The 24,232-nt window shown below is 40.0% G+C and overlaps 1 protein-coding gene across 9 annotated transcripts in view; it reads left to right on the forward strand.

Moving 5' to 3' along the window:
* The window catches only part of FAM13C (family with sequence similarity 13 member C), a 149,297-nt gene that overhangs the window by 22,028 nt on the left and 103,037 nt on the right, over positions 1–24,232 (forward strand). For all 9 annotated transcript variants that reach the window (XM_060286349.2, XM_060286350.1, XM_030843969.2 and 6 more), the window contains one exon: positions 1,121–1,316. In XM_060286349.2, coding sequence (XP_060142332.1) covers positions 1,242–1,316 — 75 coding nt within the window. In that variant the 5' untranslated portion in view covers positions 1,121–1,241. The remainder of the gene's footprint in view (positions 1–1,120; positions 1,317–24,232) is intronic.

Below are 24,232 nucleotides of genomic sequence, written 5' to 3' on the forward strand. Positions count from 1 at the left end.
TCCTACAGAATTGCATGATCTAGTAGTGAATGATTGCTAATGGGTTAAGGACAATCATATTGATCGTATAAAGGGAATGCTCCATCTGGCTATGGTAGTTGCTGAATTCTTAGCAAAATAAGAAAATAAAATGCATCTAGATTTAAGAGGGACAAATGACTTCAAATAAGAGTGTTATTATGTCACTGTTTTTGAGGCAATTGAAGGGGGAGGGCGATGCTGTGTTGAATTTGATTGATGCGTGAAAATGAACACTGCCCTCCCAGCGCTGAGTGTGTGGAGGTAACGCCAGCCAGGTCAGTCTTCTCCAGCCGTTCACACCCTCAGGACCCAGATACTGGGATCTCTGGCTTTGCGTTGAGAGGGTTGTTCAGATAGATGGCTTGGCTGGGTAGAACTTGGCTCTTGTCTTAATTCTATTGAGGTAGTATGTATTCTATTAAAATAGACCCCAGTTAGACTTTTAAATGCGTCTGCAAGTTGTAAGGAGATGGTTAGAGACTTGCCAGTGAGGAGGAAACATCATGCCTTGAACCAAGGACACATGCATGAGAGACTGGGGACCCACCTGACCACTCCAGGTCTGGGTGAATTAGCCCTTTATTTAATCTCTGGGGTTTAGAGTGTTAATCTATAATGTAGGAATGACAATAGCTAACTGGAATATCTCACATTATTATTGGTGAGAGAAAAACATGACATATGTGAAACTATCTTGAAGTGAAAAATGAAAAACAAGTATGATAGTATGTGCAAAGCTACAACTACAGAAAGTATGTATCCACTAGCAAAGATGGGAAGGGAATGTGGTGTGATCTGAAAAGTGACATTCAGTTCTTCTGAAGCAGCCTACACTAAAAAGTTTGCTAGGTACCGTGTAAATGAGCTGCAGTGAGTGTCACCAGCCTCTTCTTCCCAGGGCGGATTATTAGACTCTTTTTGTTTTTGTTTTCAGTTTGAAAGCAGGCACTGTTTATTAACTGACCAGATTACAAAAATAATCATGGTGGATACCTTAGTTCATCCTTCTAATAAGCCTGTTGATCTGGTCTTCCCTGTTGCCAGCATGTCCACCTTCTACAAAATGGGTGCTTTCTAAATTGGGTCTTTCCTGTTCTAGAGATGAAGATGATAAAGAAAATTATCCCGATGCCGGGGCTCCGCTAGAGGAGCTTGTGCCGTCCCGCGAGCCGCCGCAGCATGTAGAGCAGCCCGCGAGGCTGGACGTGCTGCGACCCAGCATGGGCAACTTCAAGTCCCGGAAGCCCAAGTCCATCTTCAAGGCCGAGAACGGGAGGAGCCACGGAGAAAGTCAGGTAGCGGGCCCCACCTCCTCAGACCTTGGCCAAGACGGGTGCTCCTCTGGCGAGAGCACCATTCCGGTGACGGTGATGGTCTGAGCACGTTATTTTGCAGGCAGAGATTAGCGTGACTTGTCATCGCGCACCTGCGACCTGGGACGCGTGCGTGCGCCCCTCCCGTGGGTTAATAGAGGAGTGCGCTGGGCAGGCTGCTCGTTTAGCGCCCTTTCAAACTGATACTCTTAAATGCCGGACTTTGACATTGATTTAGGGGAGCTGCTGTGTCCTTTGTGGGGGAGGGTGAGGGAGGATTTCCAATGAGCTTCACTTATCTAGGGTGTGTAACTCTGGCCCCAAACTTGGAGCCTCTTCTCAGCAAATCAGAAGTCCCAGGGTTATACAGAGCCATTCTTCTTAGGTTTCAGTTTAGTGGCTTTGGAAAAACACTCAAGCGTGTATGTGCATGATTGTACGTGTGTGTAGAATCTGGTTCTTTGAGGTAGATAAGTATTTAAGTGTATGAATGAAGCATCTTTCCAACTTGATTCAAGTAATACATTTTATACACAATTATTTATTTTACTTTTCTAGTCGTAGAGGGATGTATCAAAGAATGTGATTTTTAAAACTCTTAAATACCCCTCAAATCATTTATGGTGCTTTTAAAAGAGATGAAACGAATGTAATCCATTTTAATCTTACTAGGAGGTTAATGGTCCCAGCATTAAGATACTTGTAATGCACCTAACACAGTTTTGGGGACATAGGTGCTTCATTAATGTGACCTTTGCTTTTTTGTTAACACCTAACTGTTAACTTTAAAAATAATGTGGGAGGCTCTCAGTGTAATACGTTAATTATCTAATAACTTGAAGTCCAGTCCAACTTTGCAAATGGGCACCAGGTGATCTTCCTGCTAAAACAACTTGGGCTGGGCAGTTTATTTGACCTTGTAATTTTCTTATTTGCCTTGTGTTTTTTATCTCATTTCTTTTTTGGCATTGTGACCTCTTATTTAGTCAGTTAATTTTGCAGTGAGATGAAATGCCGTGAGCATTTATGAAGTTCTGTTGTAATTTTCTGAAACTGAGTTGAATTGTAGAGAGAGGTTAAGTGTGAAATATCATTTGAGTTATGATTAACTTGAGACCCTGCCTATTACTGAGTGTACCCAACACTTGTTTGATTAGAGAGTCTGGTGCTGGGGAGGACACAGGTACCCAAAGGGCTGCCTGCAGAGTCTGACTGGGTCTGGAGAGACTCTGACCTTGAATCTCCTACTAAAGGTCACCTGTGACATTGTGGGCTTTGGGTGACCAGCCGTCTCTCCTAGAATGCCCTCTTTCTTGTCATCCTTCAGTCTGGCATCAGAGAAATTACGCAGTCGTCACTTGTAATAAGGTGCTAATGGGGCATGTGATTTCCAACACGTTGCTCATGCACAGGAAGATTCCAGGAGAGTGAGTTGCTTGTACAGTCTTTGCAGATAATACAGCATTGGAATCCAAGACTGCACGTAAAATTTCCAGTTCATTCCAAACATCCCAGTGTACACAATGAGATTGTTTTCCCCGTAATGACTAAGAGAACTTCGATAATATCATTTTAGGTCTTCCATATTTTGGAGAAATTTGAAACAGATTTCATTCTTCCCATTTTCTTTGGAGAGATATAATTGACAGTGGTTGAGTACTGATCAAGAACTGAGCATCTAGGGCTTCCCTGGTGACACAGTGGTTGGGAGTCCGCCTGCCGGCGCGGGGGACACGGGTTCGTGCCCCGGTCCGGGAGGATCCCACATCCTGCGGAGCAGCTAGGCCCGTGAGCCATGGCCGCTGGGCCTGTGCGTCCGGAGCCTGTGCTCTGGCGGGAGAGGCCACAGCGGTGAGAGGCCCGCGTACCGCAAAAAACAAAACAAAACAAAAAAAGAACTGAGCATCTATAAATAATATTATTAATAAAGTCAGCTGACACTTATTTAAGCATTTACTGTGCTCCAGGTATGTACCATGTTTACGACAATCCCATGGAATGGTTATTATTATCTTCTTGTACAAATGGGAAAACGAAGGCTCAGAGGGATTACATAACCTCTTTAGTCAGATTTGGAAGAACTTGAGTGGAATGTCTTTTACATAAAAGCACAATATTTCTAACAAGAGGTACCCAGAACTTCCAAGTATGATTCTGGTGATTTACTTACCCCTTTTTTATACAAAACCTTTTATTTCACTCTGGAATTTTTCTCCTTTGGTCATATATTGTGTTGCTAAGCAGTAATTAGTTATTGAGAAAAGATTACTTTGGAGAGAATTTTATAAGTATGTTTTTCTTCTCTGCCTTAAAGCTTTGTGATGTTGGTCACATAAGCTAGACAAACATTGTTTGAGTGAATGTTAGCTCCACTAGGACTTAGGTTCCTTGAGGTCAGTGAGTCAGTCTTTCTTGTCCACCTTTGGATCTCCGACACTCAGTCACTCAGTATTATTCAGTGAATGACTCAAAACTGTTTATATATATATATATATATACACACACACACACACACACACACACGTATACAATTACATATATAAATATTTTGTAAAATGGTACATACATATATTTCCGTAAAATGGAAGCATTATATCTTTATTCAGTTATAAAAAGTCACATTTCAAAAGAGCATATAGAGAGATTGGTTCAAGATGGCAGAGTAGAAGGACGTGCTCTCACTCCCTCTTTCGAGAACACTGGAATCACAGCTGCTGAACAGTCATCGACAGGAAGACACTGGAACTCACCAAAAAGATACCCTACATCCAAAGACAAAGGAGAAGCTACAGTGACATGGTAGGAGGGACACAATCACAATAAAATCAAATTCCGTAACTGCTGGATGGGTGACTCACAAACTGGAGAACACATACCACAGAAGTCCACCCACTGGAGTGAAGGTTCTCAGCCCCATGTCAGGCTTCGAAACCTGGGGGTCCAGCAACGGGAGGAGGAATTCCTAGAGAATCAGACTTTGAAAGCTAGCGTGATTTGATTGCAGGACTTTGACAGGACTGGGGGAAACAGAGACTCCACTCTTGGAGGGTACACACAAAGTAGTGTGCGCATTGGGACTCAGGGGAAGGAGCAGTGACCCCATAGGAGACAGAACCAGACCTACCTGCTAGTTTTGGGGGGTCTCCTGCCAGGGGGGAGGGGGGCGTGGCTGTGCCTCACTGTGAGGACAGGGACACTGCCAGCAGAAGTTCTGGGAAGTACTCCTTGGCATGAGCCCTCCCATAGTCCGTCATTAGCCCCACCAAAGAGCCAGGGTACGCTCCAGTGTTGGGTCGCCTCACACCAGACACCCAACAGGGAGGGAACCCAGCCCCACCCATCAGCAGACAAGCATATTGAAGCTTTACTGAGCTCTGCCCACCAGAGCAACAGCCGGCTCTTCCCACCACCAGTTCCTGCCATCAGGAAACTTGCACAAGCCTCTTAGATAGCCTCATCTACCAGAAGGTAGACAGCAGAAGCAAGAAGAACTATAATCCTGCAGCCTGTGGAACAAAATCCACATTCACAGATAGATAGACAAGATGAAAAGACAGAGGGCTATGTACCAGATGAAGGAACAAGATAAAACCCCAGAAAAACAACTAAATGAAATGGAGATGGGCAATCTTCCAGAAGAAGAATTCAGAATAATGATAGTGAAGATGATCCAGGACCTTGGAAAAATAATGGAGGCAGAGATCGAGAAGATACAAGAAATGTTTAACAAAGATCTAGAAGAATTAAAGAACAAACAAACAGAGATGAACAACACAATAACTGAAGTGAAAACTACCCTAGAAGGAATCAGTAGCAGAATAACAGGCAGAAGAATGGATAAGTGACCTGGAAGACAGAATGGTGGAATTCACTTCTGTGGAACAGAATAAAGAAAAAAGAATGAAAAGAAATGAAGACAGCCTAAGAGACCTCTGGGACAACATTAAACGCAACAACATTTGCGTTATAGGGGTCCCAGAAGAAGACAGAGAGAAAGGACCCAAGAAAATATATGAAGACATTATAGTCGAAAACTTACCTAACATGGGAAAGGAAATAGCCACCCAAGTCCAGGAAGCGCAGAGAGTCCCATACAGGATAAACCCAAGGAGAAACACGCCGAGACACATAGTAATCAAATTTGCAAAAATTAAAGACAAAGAAAAATTATTGAAAGCAGCAAGGGAAAAATGACAGATAACATACAAGGGAACTCCTATAAGGTTAACAGCTGATTTCTCAGCAGAAACTCTACAAGTCAGAAGGGTTTGGCAATGATATACTTAAAGTGATGAAACGGAAGAACCTACAACCAAGATTACTCTACCTGGCAAGTATCTCATTCAGATTCGATGGAGAAATCAAAAGCTTTACAGACAAACAACAGGTAAGAGCATTCAGCACCAGCAAACCAGCTATACAACAAATGCTAAAGGAACTTCTCTAAGTGGGAAACACAAGAGAAGAGAAGGACCTACAAAAACAAACCCAAAACAATTAAGAAAATGGTCATAGGAACATACATATCGATAATTACCTTGAATGTGAATGGATTAAATGCTCCAACCAAAAGACACAGGCTTACTGAATGGATACAAAAACAAGACCCATATATATGCTGTCTACAAGAGACCCACTACAGACCTAGGGACACATACAGACTGAAAGTGCGGAGATGGGAAAAGATATTCCATGCAAATGGAAATCAAAAGAAAGCTGGTGTCGCAATACTCAGATAAAATAGACTTTAAAATAAAGAATGGGCTTCCCTGGTGGCGTGGTGGTTGAGGGTTGGCCTGCCGGTGCAGGCGACGCGGGTTCGCGCCCCGGTCCGGGAGGATCCCGCATGCCGCGGAGCGGCTGGGCCCGTGAGCCGTGGCCGCTGGGCCTGCGCGTCCGGAGCCTGTGCTCCGCAATGGGAGAGGCCGCGGCAGTGGGAGGCCCGCGTACAGCAAAAAAAAAAATAATAAAGAATGTTGGGCTTACCTGGTGGCGCAGCGGTTGACAGTCCGCCTGCCGATGCAGGGGACACAGGTTCATGCCCTGGTCTGGGAAGATTCCACATGCCGTGGAGTGGCTGGGCCCATGAGCCATGGCCGCTCAGCCTGCACGTCCGGAGCCCGTGCTTCGCAATGGGAGAGGCCACAACAGTGAGAGGCCCGTGTACCGCAAAAAAAAAAAAAAAAGTTACAAGAGAAAAGGAAGGACACTACATAATGATCAAGGGATCAATCCAAGAAGAAGATATAACAACTATAAATATATATGCACCCAACATAGGAGCACCTCAATACATAAGGCAACTGCTAACAGCTCTAAAAGAGGAAATCGACAGTAACACAATAATAGCGGGGGACTTTAACACCTCACTTACACCAATGGAGATCATCCAGACAGAAAATTAATAAGGAAACACAAGCTTTAAATGACACAAGACCAGATAGATTTAATTGATATTTATGGGAAATTCCATCCAAAAACATCAGATAACACTTTCTTCTCAAGTGTGCATGGAACATTCTCCAGGATAAATCACATCTTGGGTCACAAATCAAGCCTCAGTAACTTTAAGAAAATTGAAATCATATCAAGCGTCTTTTCTGACCTCAATGCTATGAGATTAGAAATCAATTACAGGGAGAAATGTAAAAAACACAAACACATGGAGACTAAACAATACGTTACTAAATAACCAAGAAATCACTGAAGAAATCAAAGAGGAAATCAAAAAATACCTAAAGACAAATGACAATGAAAACACGAGGATCCAAAAACTATGGGATGCAGCAAAAGCAGTTCTAAGAGGGAACTTTATAGCTATACAAGCCGACCTCAAGTAACAAGAAAAATCTCAAAAAAAACAATCTAACGTTACACCTAAAGGAACTAGAGAAAGAAGAACAAACAAAACCCAAAGTTAGCAGAAGGAAAGAAATCATAAAGATCAGAGCAGAAATAAATGAAATAGAAACAAAGAAAACAACAGCAAAGATCAATAAAACTAAAAGCTGTCTTTGAGAAGATAAACAAAATTGATAAACCATTAGCCAGACTCAACAAGAAAAAAGAGGGAGAGGACTCAAATCAATAAAATTAGAAATGAAAAAGGAGAAGTTACAACAGACACCGCAGAAATGTAAAGCATCCTAAGAGACTATTACAAGCAACTCTATACCAATAAAATGGGCAACCTGGAAGAAATGGACAAATTCTTAGAAAGGTATAACCTTCTGAGACTGAATCAGGAAGAAATAGAAAATATGAACAGACCAATCACAAGTAATGAAATTGAAACTGTGATTAAAAATCTTCCAACAAAGAAAAGTCCAGGACCAGATGCCTTCACAGGAGAATTCTGTCAGACATTTAGAGAAGAGCTAACACCCATCCTTCTCAAGCTCTTCCAAAAAATTGCAGAGGAAGGAACACTCCCAAACTCATTCTCTGAGGCCACCATCACCCTGATACGAAAACCAGACAAAGACTACAAAAAAAGAAAATTACAGACCAATATCACTGATGAATATAGAGGCAGAAATCCTCAGCAAAATATTAGCAAACAGAATCCAACAGCACATTAAAAGGCTCATACACCATGATCAAGTGGGATTTATCCCAGGTATGCAAGGATTCTTCAATATATGCAAATCAACCAATGTGATACACCATATTAACAAATTGAAGAGTAAAAACCATACGATCATCTCAGTAGATGCGGAAAAAGCTTTTGACAGAATTCCACACCCATTTATGATAAAAACTCTCCAGAAAGTGGGCATAGAGGGAACCTACCTCAACATAATAAAGGCCATATACAACAAACCCACAGCAAACATCATTCTCCATGGTGAAAAACTGAAAGCATTTCCTCTAAGATCAGGAACAAGACAAGGATGTCCATTCTCACCACTATTATTCAACATAATTTTGGAAGTCCTAGCCATGGCAATCAGAGAAGAAAAAGAAATAAAAGGAATCCAAATTGAAAAGAAGAAGTAAAACTGTCACTGTTTGCAGATGACATGATACTATACATAGAGAATCCTAAAGATGCCACCAGAAAACTACTAGAGCTAATCAATGAATTTGGTAAAGTTGCAGGATACAAAATTAATGCACAGAAATCTCTTGCATTCCTATACACTAATGATGGAAAATCTGAAAGAGAAATTAAGGAAACACTCTCATTTACCATTGCAGCAAAAAGAATAAAATACCTAGGAATAAACCTACGTAGGGAGACAAAAGAACTGTAGGCAGAAAACCATAAGACACTGATGAAAGAAATTAAAGATGATGCCAGCAGATGGAGAGATATACCATGTTCTTGGATTGGAAAAATCAATATTGTGAAAATGACTATACTACCCAAAGCAATCTACAGATTCATTCCAATCCCTATCAAGTTACCAATGGCATTTTTTACAGGACTAGGACAAAAAATCTTAAAATTTGTATGGAGACAAAAAAGACCACAAATAGCCAATGCAGTCTTTTTTTTTTTTTTGCGGTACGCGGGCCTCTCACTGCTGTGGCCTCTCCCGTTGCGGAGCACAGGCTCCGGACGCGCAGGCTCAGCGGCCATGGCTCACGGGCCCAGCCGCTCCGCGGCATGTGGGATCTTCCCGGACCGGGGCAGGAACCCGTGTCCCCTGCATTGGCAGGCGGACTCTCAACCCCTGCGCCACCAGGGAAGCCCGCCAATGCAGTCTTGAGGGAAAAAAACGGAGCCTAGGAATCAGACTCCCTGACTTCAGACTATACTACAAAGCTACAGTAATCAAGACAATATGGTATTGGCACAAAATCAGAAATATAGATCAATGGATCAAGGTAGAAAGCCCAGAGATAAACCCACGCTCTGACGGTCAACTAATCTATGACAAAGGAGGCAAGGATATACAGTGGAGAAAAGACAGTTTCTTCAATAAGTGGTGCTCGGAAAACTGGACAGCTACATGGAAAAGAAAGAAATTAGAACACTCTTTAACACCATACACAAAAATAAACTCAAAATGGATTCGAGACCTAAATGTAAGACCATATAAAACTCTTAGAGGAAAACATAGGAAGAACACTGTTTGACGTAAATCACAGCAAGATCTTTTTTGATCCACCTCCTAGAGTAATGGAAGTAAAACAAAAAATAAACAAATAGGACCTAATGAAACTTCAAAGCTTTTGCACAGCAAAGGAAACCATAAACAAGACGAAAAGACAACCCTCAGAATGGGAGAAAATATTTGCAAACAAATCGTTGGGCAAAGGATTAATCTCCAAAATACATAAACAGCTCATGCAACTCAATATTAGAAAAACAAATAACCCAATCAAAAAATGGACAGAAGACCTAAATAGACATTTCTCCAAAGAAGACATACAGTAGGCCAAGAAGCACATGAAAAGCTGCTCAGCATCACTAATTATTAGAGAAATGCAAATCAAAATATTGTAATTTTGTGAGGTATCACCTCACACCAGTTAGAATGGGCATCATCAGAAAATCTACAAACAACAAATGCTGGAGAGTGTGTGGAGAAAGTGGAGCCCTCTTGTACCATTGGTGGGAATGTAAATTGATATAGCCACTATTGAGAACAGTATGGAGGTTCCTTAAAAAAACTAAACATAGAATTAGCATATGACCCAGCAATCCCACTGCTGGGCATATACCCAGAGAAAACCATAATTCAAAAAGACACATGCACCCTAATGTTCATTGCAGCACTATTTACAATAGCTGGGTCATGGAAGCAACCTAAATGCCTATCGACAGACAAATGGATAAAGAAGATGTGGTACATACATACAATGGAATATTACTCAGCCATAAAAAGGAACAGAATTGGGTGATTTGTAGAGACGTGGATGCATCTAGAGACAGTCATACAGATTGAAGTAAGTCAGAAAGAGAGAAACAAATATCGTATATTAACGCATATATCTGGAACCTAGAAAATGGTACAGATGAACCAGTTTTCAGGGCAGAAATTGAAACACAGATGTAGAGAACAAATGTATGGACACCAAGGGGGGAAAGCGGCGGGGGGTGATGGTGGTGGTGTGATGAATTGGGCGATTGGCATTGACATGTGTACACTGATGTGTATAAAATTGATGACTAATAAGGACCTGTTGTATAAAAAAGTAAATAAAATATATAAAAAAGAAAAAAGAGCATATAATCATGACTCTTATACAGATATGAAGTAGAGACATATGAAAAATTTCATTTAAATCATGAGTTAATGAGGGAACAAGTAAGATATTACAACCGGTTCAAAAAAGAATGCAAAGTATCGCACATTTATAGTCTGGCAAGGAATGGTGAGATAAATTTTTAGATGCACACAAAATTGGCAAAACTTGGTATATCTGTAGGGTTATAACTACTTTCCTGGGGGCAGAGTTTGCATTTCTGTGGAGGGAAATTATTTGCACTGTCATTGGTTTCTACAAGCTAACTGCTATCTGCATAACCTTGTAAATTAGCCTAGTCATAGACAAACAAAAGCTGAGATTATCCAGATGGATGAGCTAGCCAGAACATCCACTAAATTTCAAAGTCTTTTATAATTTTTTCTTATATTCTCTTCCTCCCTCCCTTCCTTCCTCCTTCTTCCTTGTTGTCATAATAATCTCAAAGGGATATTAACCTTGATCACAAGGTAAGACTAGTCTCATTAGGTTTGGCCTTATTATTTACCTAAGTGTAGCAAGAGTGTTCATTTATCATATAGGTATTCTTACATATGCTTTGCAAAACCTAGAGCCATATGGTTTTGAATAATTACAAAGTTAACATCTCTCTGGAGGTTTTCATAAGGAATCTCAGCTTGGACCTTAAATGCCTCTATTATTTGCACTCCTAAGGCAAATCAAGTTCAAGAAATTCTCTCTACCTTATTTCACCTGCAGTACTTACGCATTTGGGTAAATTCCTCTTTTCTTGAAGTCCCCAAAATAACTTCATGTTCCTGGACTGCCAGGGAGTGATGGTCCTTACTGCCTGTAAGGTTGGATCCTGTGAACTAGATAGTAGGGCGGTTATCCTGAGAGTCCTTTGTAGGCATTGGTGCCATAATAAAGCCACATTAGTTCCTCACAATCGGCCTCTTCTACCTGATCCAAGGAGCATCATTCTCAATATGACATTCTAGGCAAGATGTTAGTTACATAACAGATTTCTCCAATTATATCCTGGTAAAAAGGAAGACATTGTTATTGAATATTTTAAATAACCCGATCACCATTGAAAGTAAGCACATTTGGTATGAGTTTCTGAACTCTGGGGGTCAGTGAGACTCAGATATCATTTTTAAATATTTCATTTCAGTTTATATAAACAATGGTTTTTAAATGTAGGTTCTGTTATCATTCAGGTATGATGAGACCAACAGAACAGAAGATGACTACCATTTGGAAAGGTTTCTACTTGCAGTTCTTAAGAGGGATGGGGCATGCCATGTCATGCAGGGCCACATGGGGAAGCACCAGGGTTGATCCAGGAGGAAGATGGGGCAAGGAGACAGCATGGGTGGAGACTTTATTGTGTTTTTTATTGGAAAGGTGAGGCAAGGCAGAGTAAGCAGGTTTAAAATTGGCTGGTCTGAATGATTTCAGTGGACTCTGAGGTATGGGGTTCTCACTCGTGGTCTGGTACCTGGCCCTGGGTCATAAGGTAGAGGAGAATTACCTCTTGGAGCATATGAACCAGATAGAGGAGGTGGTTGAGAGTATGGATTCTGGACTGGTTAGTTTGCACATGAAAGGCACACTCTGGGGCAAGTCATTTGTCGTGTTTGCTATCCCTAAGAATTGGTTAGTCCTGGGAGAGACAGTCTCTCCCCAGTCACTGAGGCTGGAAATGCCAGAGCATCAAGAATAAGGAAGATCATCAAAAACCGTTAATACAAGAATCTACTAAATTGTATGGGTAGCAAATCATTGAAGTAGAGAGAAAGGACTTTCTTATAGATCCATAAGAGAGAACATTAAAACAACTATATTCCAGTCAGATAACCACTGTAAAATTTCCCTTATCAGTCCATTCACTATGGACTGTGTAATTAATTCTTGTTCCAGTTGATCTTGGGTTAGCAGTAGCATGAAGTTGTCTGCTTCTTGACTGAAATTCTGCACGTCCTGACTCAGCCCATTGGTGTCATCAGATGCCTATACCCAAGAGTCTGTTCCTTGACCTGTCAATTATTTAAAATATCTGGGCCTTTACCATGGGACTCCCGAGAGTATTCTTTGTTGAAGACACAAACTCTGGCGTGAAGCTGAGAGTAGAACCTTCAGGCAAGTATCTGAGGAAAACAAACATCTGTAGATGACAGAAACTGAAAGTGATTTTGGTTAATTTACTACTAGTAATTTTCAAATGTGCAAAGTCTAATGACATTTCATAATAAAAATGATACATTAATGTGACATGCAAAACACGATAATAAAACCATTCCCTCCAAGTTAGAATGTTTCAAAGGATAATAAATAAGCCTGTTTTTAAAGAACTCAGGGAATTTAGTTCTGGTTTTACAAAGATGGAGGAATATAATTCTTACAGATGAGAAAAACCTTGAAATATAGAATAATAATCCTAAAAGAAGATGCCAAGAATATCAAGTAAAAAATTCATTAAGTCTGGTGTGGGTCTTAGATATCTGCATTGTTATTAAACTGCACAGACAAGTCTGCAGTGCATCCCTAATTGAAAACCACTGGCCTGGATGGTGCTAGATTTAAATGAAAGAAGTAAGGCCGCGGACAAGTCAGTGTTTTAAATAATAACCACAGTTATCACTGATAATATTAGAGTGTTGCTGTCTAATATCATCACACAAAACTCCACAGGACCAGAACAGATACACAAGAGTTTGATAGAACTATGTATTTCATAAGAGTTTTGATCAAAGGGTAAGTGACCCATTAACTACATTTACCATCCACTGTGGTAGAGAGTAGTTCTATTCATAAAGCTGGATTTATTTGGGGAACTTGAGCTTATGCTACAAATCCTGCCTGAGACTTCTTGCCATCATCAAAACACAGTTCTAACTGGTCTGTTATGAGAGCATTATTCCCCAAAAGTACCTGTGAAGAACCGATGGTCACAACTTTTATAACTTAGAAGCAACCCTCTTTGAAGCTGAAGGTTTAGCTAGTGCCATTTCTGGGTTCTGTTGTCACAAAGTTTGTATTCAGGACCCCAGAGTGGATCTTCAGTCTGATCCTAACCATTTTGGGAATGACAGTATGGGCAAGGGAGAAACGGCCAGATAGGAACCATTGAAAGTTTTGATCAGTCTCACCTTCCTGATCAACCCCAAAGTCAGAATCAGAAATTCTACTTATAGAGGGTCAGATTAAATCTAATTTAGAGCAACTTTCCTTTAATCCGTAGAGTAGCAGAATCTGAGGTTTTGTGTGTATGTCTGAATGTGATTCCAGTTTTGTACCTACTGTGAATGATGTAAAAGAGGGGGGCTTTAGGTGTATTTGCTGATCCAATAAAAGTTCAGGAACCAGGAAGGCAAGGCAAGAGTCTCCTCAAAGAAGTTAAGATATTTAATATCTCAACATAATAAAAGCCATTTATGGCAAACCAACACCAACATAGTACTAAACAGTGAATATCTGGAAGCCTTCCCACTGAATTCTGGAATAAGACAAGGATGCCCACTCTAACCACTTCTATTCAACCTAGTTTTAGAAGTTCTAGCCACAGCAATCAGACAAGAAAAATAAAATTATCCAAATTGGAAAGGAAGAGGTAAATTATCTTTATATACAGTTGACATGGTACTCTGTATAGATAACCCTAAAAATGCCACACAAAAACTATTAGCACTGATAAATGAACTCAGCAAGGCAGCAGGATACAAGATTAATATACACAAATCTGTTGCATTTCTTTACACTAGCAGTGAAATATCAGAAAGAGAAAGTAAAAACAAAATCCCATTTAAAATCACATTAAAAAATTATCTAGGAATAAACCTAACCAGGGAGGTAAAAGACTTATATGCTGAGAACTATAAAACATTCATAAAGAAAATCAAAGGTGATTCAAGGAAGTGGGAAGATGGAACGATATCCCATGCTCTTGGATTAGAAGAATTAATATTGTTAAAATGGCCATATTACCCATAGCAATCTACAAGTTTAATGTGATCCCTATCAAATCACCTATGACATTTTTCACAGAATGAGAACAAATAATCCTAAAATTTACATGGAACCATTGAAGACCCAGAATTGCCAAAGCAATCCTGAGGAAAAAGAACAAAGCTGGAGGCATAACCCTCCCAGACTTCAGACAGTACCACAAAGGTACAGCAATCAAAATGGGGCAGTATTGGCACAAAAACAGACATATGGATCAATGGAACAGAATAGAGAGCCCGTAAATAAACACACACACCTGTGGCCAATTAATCTTCAACAAGGGAGGCAAGAATATACAATGGAGGAAAGGCAGTCTTTTCAGCAAATGGTGTTGGGAAAGCTGGACAGCCCCATGTAAATTAATGAAATTAGAATACTCCCTCACACTATAGATCAATACAAAAATAAACTGGCTTAAAGACTTAAATATAAGGCATGACACCATAAAACTCCTAGAAGACAATGTAGGCAAAACATTCTCTGACATAAATCTTAGCAATATTTTCTTAGATCAGTCTCCCAAGACAATAGAAATAAAAGTGAAAATAAACAAATGGGACCTAATCAAACTTAAAAGCTTTTGCACAACAAAGGAAACCATAAACAAAATGAAAAGACAACCTGTGGACTGGGAGAATATATTTGCAAATGATGCGACTGATGAGGGATAAATTTCCAAAATATATAAACAGCTCATGAAACTCAATATCAAAAAAACAAACAACCCAATCAAAAAATGGGCAGAAGACCTAAATCGACATTTCTGCAAAGAGGCCATACAGTTGCCCAACAGGCACACTAACATATGCTCAACGTCGCTAATTATTAGAGAAATGCAAATCAAAACTACTATGAGGGGGCTTCCCTGGTGGCGCAGTGGTTGAGAGTCTGCCTGACGATGCAGGGGACGCGGGTTCGTGCCCCAGTCCGGGAAGATCCCACATGCCACGGAGCGGCTGGGCCCGTGAGCCATGGCCGCTGAGCCTGCGCGTCCGGAGCCTGTGCTCCACAACGGGAGAGGCCACAACAGTGAGAGGCCCGCATATGGCAAAAAAAAAACCCCAAAAAACCTACTATGAGGTATCACCTCACACCGGTCAGAATGGCCATCATCAAAAAGTCTACAAATAAATAAATGCTGGAGGGTGTTTGGAGAAAAGGGAATCCTCCTACACTATTGGTGGGAATGTATATTGGTGCAGCCACTATGGAAAACAGTATGGAGGTTCCTTAAAAAACTAAAAATATAGTTGCCATATGATCCAGCTATCTCATTCCTGGGCATATATGCAAAAAAGAGAAAAACTCTAATTAAAAAAGATACATGCACCCCAATGTTCATAGCAGCACTATTCACAATAGCCAAGACATGGAAGCAACCTATGTGTCCATCAACACATGAATGGATAAAGAAGATGTAGTGTGTGTGTGTGTGTGTATACATGCATATATATACACACACATATATATGTAATGAAATATTACTCAGCCATAAAAAAGAATGAAATAATGCCATTTGCAGCAACATGGATGGACCTAGAGATTATCATACTAAGTGAAGTAAGTCACAAAGACAAATATTATATGATGCGTGGAATCTAAAATGTAATACAAATGAACTTATTTCCAAAGCACAAAGAGACTCACAGACAGAAAACAAACTTATGGAACTTCACTGGTAGTGCAGTGGCTAAGAATCCGCCTGCCAATGCAGGGGACATGGGTTGGACCCCTGGTCTGGGGAGATCCCACATGCCGTGGAGCAGCTAAGCCCATGCGCCACAGCTACTGAGCCTGCACTCTAGAGACTGCAAGCCACAACTACTGAGCCCTCACATCACAACTACTGAAGCCCACACACCTAGAGCCCGTGCTCTGCAACAAGAGAAGCCACCTCAATGAGAAGCCCGCACACCACGATGAAGAGTAGCCCCTGCTCACCACAGCTAGAGAAAGCCCGTGCGCAGCAGTGAAGACCCAATGCAGCCAGAATTAAATAAATAAATAAATTTATTTTAAAAAACCCAAAAAACTTATGGTTACCAAAGGGGAAGCGGGGAAGGGTAAATTAGGAATATGGGATTAACAGATACATACTACCATATGTAAAATGGATAAACAATAAGGATTTACTATATAGCACAGGGAAGTATATTCAAGATCTTGTAATAACTGATAATGGACAAGAATTGAAAAAAAGAATATATTGATGTATATATATATTTGAATCACTGTGCTGTACATCTGAAACTGACACAGTATTGTGAATCAAGTATACTTCAAGAAAAGAAATAGTTGAGATATTTAGAATAAGGAGAATGTTCATTTGACCAGGATCAGCTACAGGTTTCCTTTCTGCTTTTGTATTCCTGTCTTCCTGAGAGGGCTTTGTGAAAGAATGGCTTGGATAAGGACCATTTAATGACCTGTCTCCTGAAAGATCAAGTTTTATTGATGATGATTTTAGAGTTTACTGATACGATGAACTTGAAGTTAAAACAAGACTTGTGAATTTGTGCTGACCAGGAACGGTTCATCGAAGTAGAATCCTGTGAACAGTTTGCTCTCCTGTGGAATGTCATATTAAATAGCAAACACTTTTTCTAGGAAGGAGAACTAATTGAAGGCAGTAGAGTATATATGTTGTAATATTTTGTGAAAAATTACACAAAATGTGGCGAGTGGGTGAAATGAGTGAAGGTGGTCAAAAGATATAAACTTCCAGATATAAGATAAATAAGTCCTGGGAATGTAATGTACAGCATGGTGACTGTAGTGAATAATACTGTGTTGTATATTTGAAAGTTGCTAAGAGATTAGCTCCTAAAAGTTCTCATCACAAGAGAAAAAATATTTGTGACTGTGTGGTGATGAATGTTAACTTGATTTATTTTGATCATTTCACACTATATACATGTATCAATTCATTATGTTATAATGTTATGTCAATTATATCTCTATAAAAAATATGTGTGCCCTATCTCATGATGAACAATGAGCTCTGGAGGTTTCATCTCTCCCCTTTAGAATATTTAGGTAATTTTTCATCTTGGAAAACTTTGGAATTGATTGACAGTGAGACCCTCACCCCTGCCCCCAAAAGCCCCAACACGTATACTTTTTATTTATCGTGTGTCACCACCAGTCTTGATCAGTCTTTCCTGTTTTGGGTACAGTTTCTACCATTTTCTAGAACTATTTGTCTCACATTAATCTTTTGTATTCACAGTTTCCCGATTACCTAGTAAAAAAATATAGAAACCTACTATTTAATTTAAAAAATCCCGATTTATTGACATTCCTCTGCTGATTAAATTAACATATGCTAAACAGGAGTTTGGGGTTAACGTATACACGCTACTATATACAAAATAGAAAATCAACAAGGACCTACTGTAGAGCATAGGGAACTCTACTCAATATTCTGTAATAACATAAATAGGAAAAGAATCTGAAAAAGAATAGATATATGTATATATATAACTGATTCATTTTGCTGTACACCTGAAACTAACAAACAATTGTAAATCAACTATACTCCAAAATAAAGTAAAAATTAAAAAAAATAGGGAGTTCCCTGGCCTTCCAGTGGTTAGGACTCGGCGCTTTCATACCGAGGCCTGGCTTCAATCCCTGGTTGGGGAACTAAGATCCCACAAGGCGCGTGGCATGGCCAAAAAAAAAAAAAAGGCAAACAAAAATAAATAAGTACAATTTATCAGTATTCCAAAAAAAGTAAAATAAAATGAACATATACTGGTTTTTAAAAAGGCAATAGATTTTATATGTTGTAATACTTTGTGAAAAATTAAAATCACTTCTGTATTGCTATAGTATTAATCCCTGATAACCTGGTTTGGGAATGATTAGATTTGACTAACAGAGCCAACTTCTTGTATTGGACCTAGTAAGTGTCCAAAGGGCATTTAGAGTTAGCCCTGGTAGATCGAGTCTAACCATCTTCACTGCCTTCCAGCTGGCATCAGGCTATGCACCAGCCTTCTGTCCTCCCCCTCTGGTGACTATTTTAGCAGAAGACAAAAAGTAGAAGGCTATATAGAGAGTTTTCTGTGTGAGCTGTGTATATACTGTGATCGTGCTGCTAGTCCACTTCCTTGGGGAGACCAGCTGTTCGGTCTGGTGTACATCAGCATTAGGTTTCTTCCACTTGGCTCTAGTGGATGTGTTAAGAAGCTGGAAAGGGATCTAGGTCTGATTGTGAAAACTGCATTTTTATCTTTTTGCAGAAACGAAAACCCCCTAAACACTTTTCAGGCAAAATAACCTAACTTTGAAGTACTTACTACATTTCTGTTTTTGGAGAGTATAGCCCTTATTTTTACTGTGTTCGACTCTTAATTAAAAGAAAGACAATAGGGCTTCCCTGGTGGCGCAGTGGTTGGGAGTCCGCCTGCCGATGCAGGGGACGCGGGTTCGTGCCCCGGTCCGGGAGGGTCCCGCATGCCGCGGAGCGGCTGGGCCCGTGGGCCATGGCCGCTGGGCCTGCGCGTCCGGAGCCTGTGCTCCGCAGGGGGAGAGGCCGCGGCAGTGAGAGGCCCGCGTAACGCAAAAAAAAAAAGACAATAGTTAATTCTGTGTCATTTTTTTACCCAAAAAGGAACTAGGGTTCTGTTTCCAATTGTAAATCTACTTTATGTACATTGTTCTTAATATATTACTGAACCACTGAGCTAGTGCAAATGGTAAAAGCAAGAAAACCGGTACAGCTGATTGACTTTGAAATTGAGAACCCTGGAAAGCTAAAATGAACTTCAAATAGAATTTCACCTGCTTTTCAGTAAAAGGAAGACGTCTGGGTTCTGAATATGCCTGTGAAGGCTTTTTGCAGTTGTGTCAGAAGCATGAATTCACTGTGATTCTAACAATTGGTCTTAGTTAGATAATTGTTTTGACACATTAGTTAGTGTTGCATTATTTCTCTTGTATGGTTTTGCAGCTCTGGTGTAGAGGTTTTACTTCAGTTCTTGTTGAGGTATGGTTTTTGGGAAGACTTGTTACTGGTCAGGATGAAAGGTGGTCCTCTGGATTTTTTTCCCAGGTTCCCCATCACTCCTCCGAGAGTCAAATGGTTGAGATTCAGGGGGATAGAGTGTTGAGAAATTCAGGGTCCTTGAAAGTGAGCCCATCAGAGTCAATGTTTGGATTTACTTGTTTCTCATGGTGTATCAGATTCTGATTCTCCTCCTTGAAATAACAACCCGCGTATTCTTAGTGATTAAGCTGATGAAGAAAGATATTTTTAGGAAGGAATCTGCAATGTCTGTAATATAACTTGATTACTTTTTCAAGTAAGCGACTATATTCAGTTTAATACTGAGAAGAAGGAATCTTAAAATTAAGCGATGTGCCTTTTTTGCCTGGGCACTGAATCTCAAAAGTTAAAAAAAATTGTCAGAGGGAATCTGTGTTTACATAACTGGTTTGAGACAAGCTTATGAGCAATGGGACATTTTAAATGTTGGCATTGTAGTGCTCAAGGCCACATCATCTAATTGGTATTCCACTTACGATGGAAGTAACAGAATAATTCCCCTTAAAAACATGAACAAGATGGTATTGATGGTGTTGGTTCTTCTGAGTATAGCAATGGAAGATGGCAAGGAATGATCTCCACTGACACGCTGACTATATTGTTTAGCAGAGATGCAGGTGGCTCCCATATAGGATGGTTCTTAAACTCGTTTATCTTCTTCTTCTGCATCCTTTGCATAGGTAAATAAATTCCGGTTTAAAGAATCTCTGATTCCCTTATGTAGTTCCAAAGATGGTTTCTAACATTATACATGTAGCCCTATAAAGTCCGCCCATAGTCAAGACCTATCAACATATAGAAAGGGGAGTAAAGCACCCATGGGATACCATTGTCCCTGTTGACACCTGCTGCCCTTCCATGGCGTTCCAAGACTTGCTCCCTCTACTATGGAGGATTTTCCTTTAATAACTCCCAGAGATAAACAATTGAATGGCAGTATATAGTGTGGTAGTGGAAAGCATGGTCTATAGTTCCTGATGGATATGGGTTCAGATTCCTTCTCAGTCACTTACTTTCTGTGTGGATTTAAGCATCTACTTACTAGCTTGTGTTAGTTTTCCATCTATAAAGCAGAGATGATAATTTGTATTTACTTTAAGAGTTTGTTGAGAAAAGTGATAACCATACAACCTTAACTGTTCAGCAAGTTTCAGGGGGCTAAAAAGAGTACATAGAATGTTTTCTTATAGACTCATTTGGCTGGATATACACTAAAACTTCAATAATTGCATGTCTCCTGAGTTAGGCTAGGCTGGGCTCTGCTGCAATAACAAATAATTCCAAACCTTTGTAGTTTAAACCAACAAAAGTACATTTCTTATATACGTTATATATCCATCATTAGTTACCAGGAAGTGTGTTCATGGCAGTCAATTAAGGACTCAAACTAACCAAACAGTGACAATCTTCAACATTCTGGTTTTGAGTCAGAGAAAAAAGAGAGCTCTGGAGGATTCTGGACCAATAATTAGAAGATTTAGGCCTGAAGCCACACGCAATATTTCCATTCTCTACTAATTGGCCAGAGCTGGTCATGTATTTCCCCTATGACCACAGCTTTGTAACATAGGGACAAGGTAGTCTAAAACTACAATGTGTCCCCAGGGGGAGACTGAAATCCTGGCCAGCAGCACTAATGACTTCCACATCTCCTTTCCAACTAGCATATAACCTAAGGCAAGAAGAAGTTAATTGGTCTTTTTCTCTTCCAGTTCTTCAAAATACTGAGGTATTAATGTTCTTAATGTCAAAGACTGGAAGAAGAAAGAGAGCACTAATTAGGCTACTTCGCCAAAGGAGATACATGGCATTATATTATTGTTTTGTACAGGAATTGGAGTTTTAGATAAGCATCCCATCTGCTAAACACCTGCTTCATTATTATCAGGAAAAAAAGTAGCTTTAGTTATTGATTTTTTCCTCTATTGCCAGTGAAACTTAAGAGTTCATCAACTATCTTTTATTTAGAAATAATTGTGGTTTTAGTCTTGCCAGAAGATGGTACTAACTTTGGGATATGCTAGCTAAACGTGTGCTACTGTGGTTAAGAGGCATTTTAAAATTTGATCCCCAAATAATCCTTTGTATAGAAAGTGGATTTGACAATTGGGATCTTGTCAGCTGGGTTTCTCCATACACACAGATATGCAAATTCACATCCTCATGTATTCAGTGGTATTTATCCAAGAGCAGGGTGTTCTATAAGCAAAGAAAACAGCTTAGTGAGGACTTAGCCAGCCTGTTTTGGAGCTTGGAAGCGAAGCTGTTTGAGAAGTCTGGAGAGCAGAAACATAATGAACTGACATTTTGGGGAACTAAGAATTGCCAATCTAAACTTTATCAAACATGGTTAAATATCACTTTGGGACTGAGACATAACATATCAACCTCAAGCCTGCAATTTTAGGCTCCATATTTTGCAAGAGATGTAGTTGCTGGATAGAATATGGGCTACGCTGTTAAATTTGAATTTCAGATACACAATAATTTTGCAGTGTAAGTATGTCCCACGTAGATATTGCTTTGAACAGGAATGGGAGTTTTGTGCAAGCAAATATCTATATGGGATATACTTATACTACAGTGTTGTTCATTGTTTATCTGAAATTCAAATTTAACTGGACATTATGAGTTTTTATTTACTAATATGGTGACTGTATCAAGAATGAATGGCATGAACATTTAACCTCATTCACCTCCTCTTCCAAGGTAGAAGTAACAGTTGCTCCCATGTTGCCTGAGACTATCAGGATGAAATTTTTTTTTTAGCTCGATCCTTCTAAGATAGTTAAAGCAGGCATAGGAAGGGAAGTCAGCATCCTGTCCAGATCTCGAGGCTTATTGCCGTATATATTTTACATCTATAGCTATTTTTCAAATAGCTTGAAACATTCTGGAAAAAGCAGATGATAGAGCCTTAAAACCTGGATAGAAGTGCAAAAAAGTTTGAAAATCTGCCCTCAAAGTCTGCAGACTATCTCACTGGACCCTCCTTGCCGTGAGTAGTAGCTGTCATCAAGTCAATAGAAAGGCTGACTTTGATGAGCCCGTTTCCATGTTAAAATGATCAAAAACAACATAATTGATGTCAGACGCAGACAGAACAATAGTGCTGTGTTTTGAGGATTAACCCTCCTGGAGATAAGCAGACAGAGGATTGCTGCCTTGAACATTGCTGCTCTAGCCTGAGGCTACTGCCACATACAAGAATGGCTTTTCTTTCTCAAGCATCCTTTTGTCACGTAGTTGGTTGACTCTGGCACAGGTAACCGGTGGTTTTTGAGTCATGGCACTTTGCCTTCCCACCCAATTATAAACCCTGCTTAGTTTTGTTATGAATCTTTTTTTATTTTTTGAATAGCTGAGTCCTCTGCAGTGTTAACTATTGCTTAATAAGTTGTAGCCACAATTAGGGGATTTCTTGCAGGAACAGAGATGTTCAACTCTGCATCTTTTGTTCCTTAACACGCAGAACTACAATATGATGATTTGCTTGGCTTGGTAATGTTGCTGTGTGCCAGGGAAATTTCCAGTAGAAAAGGTCATCCCAGTGTTAGATTTTCAGACTTTTCAGCTGTGACTAACATTAAATGACCAAAGGGATACCGTCAAGGTTTAAAAAGCTCTCTTAATCAGTCTGCCAGTGCCGTGGGCATAAGGGGTTGGCTTTTAGTGTGGTTTAATCCAGAAAACGCCAACTGTATTGAAGTTATGACCTGCCAGATTTAAAGTCCACCAGGGGAAAATTGTTGAATGTTGTGCTTGTGGAGCCATAGAAGGGCACTGCCCCCACCCCGCTGACCTCTTCTCTGTTCTCTCTGCTGTCTTCTCAGTTGTATTGAAATGGACATTTGATTTAGACACCGGGACAGCCTGGTCCAGATACCGCTCCCTCTGAAAGACAAGGGAAGTAAAAAAAAAGACTGAATTAGTTTACCTCTAAATAAAAAACAGGCAGATACTCATGATTTAAGGCTCCTTTAAAAATTCTATTTATTTGTTTTTTTACTGGTTACTTATAAAGACTTCAACAACTGTAATCTTTTCTACCTGATGTGAAACATCAAGATGGAAATAGAGAACAAATCAAAACATATCACCCTATTAAATCTCTGACTGTCTCACTTCCACCTAATGCTTAAAAAAGAGGATGGGAAGTCAGTGATTGGTTCCCGATGTGATAGAGTTTGGAGGAACCAGGGTCTGGATGTTAGAGCCTTCCCTGGGCCATCTACAGGGCAGGAATCTGGTGAGCTCTGCTATAGCTGATGCAGTCTTGGGGGTTTCTAGGGTTTAGAGGCAAGTGAGGGACCCAGCAGACAGTTCCCCCCAGAGGAAAGCAGATACTGGGGGGAAGTAGGCATCAGGATGAGAGGGCAGCAGGGAGCTCACGCTAGGAGAGAGACAGGGATCTAACCTCTGGGAGTGGAGATAAAATTCTAATTCAGAAAACAATGGAAGTCTTTGCAGATACTATTTTAAAAGACTTTTAAATCAGAAAATGTAGTAGCTGCAACTGTACTTGAGCATTATTTTCCTGTCATTGAAAATTCCATTATTTGATTAAAATTTCTGAAATGACACTTCTAGAATTTATTACAGTGTCTGATTGCAGTGCTGTAACTCTGAACACATTTTGTCATAGACTAGGGTACTTTTGAAGTTTGTTTATTTT

Source organism: Globicephala melas, chromosome 16 (genome assembly GCF_963455315.2).
Source record: "Globicephala melas chromosome 16, mGloMel1.2, whole genome shotgun sequence".
Lineage (NCBI taxonomy): Eukaryota > Metazoa > Chordata > Mammalia > Artiodactyla > Delphinidae > Globicephala > Globicephala melas.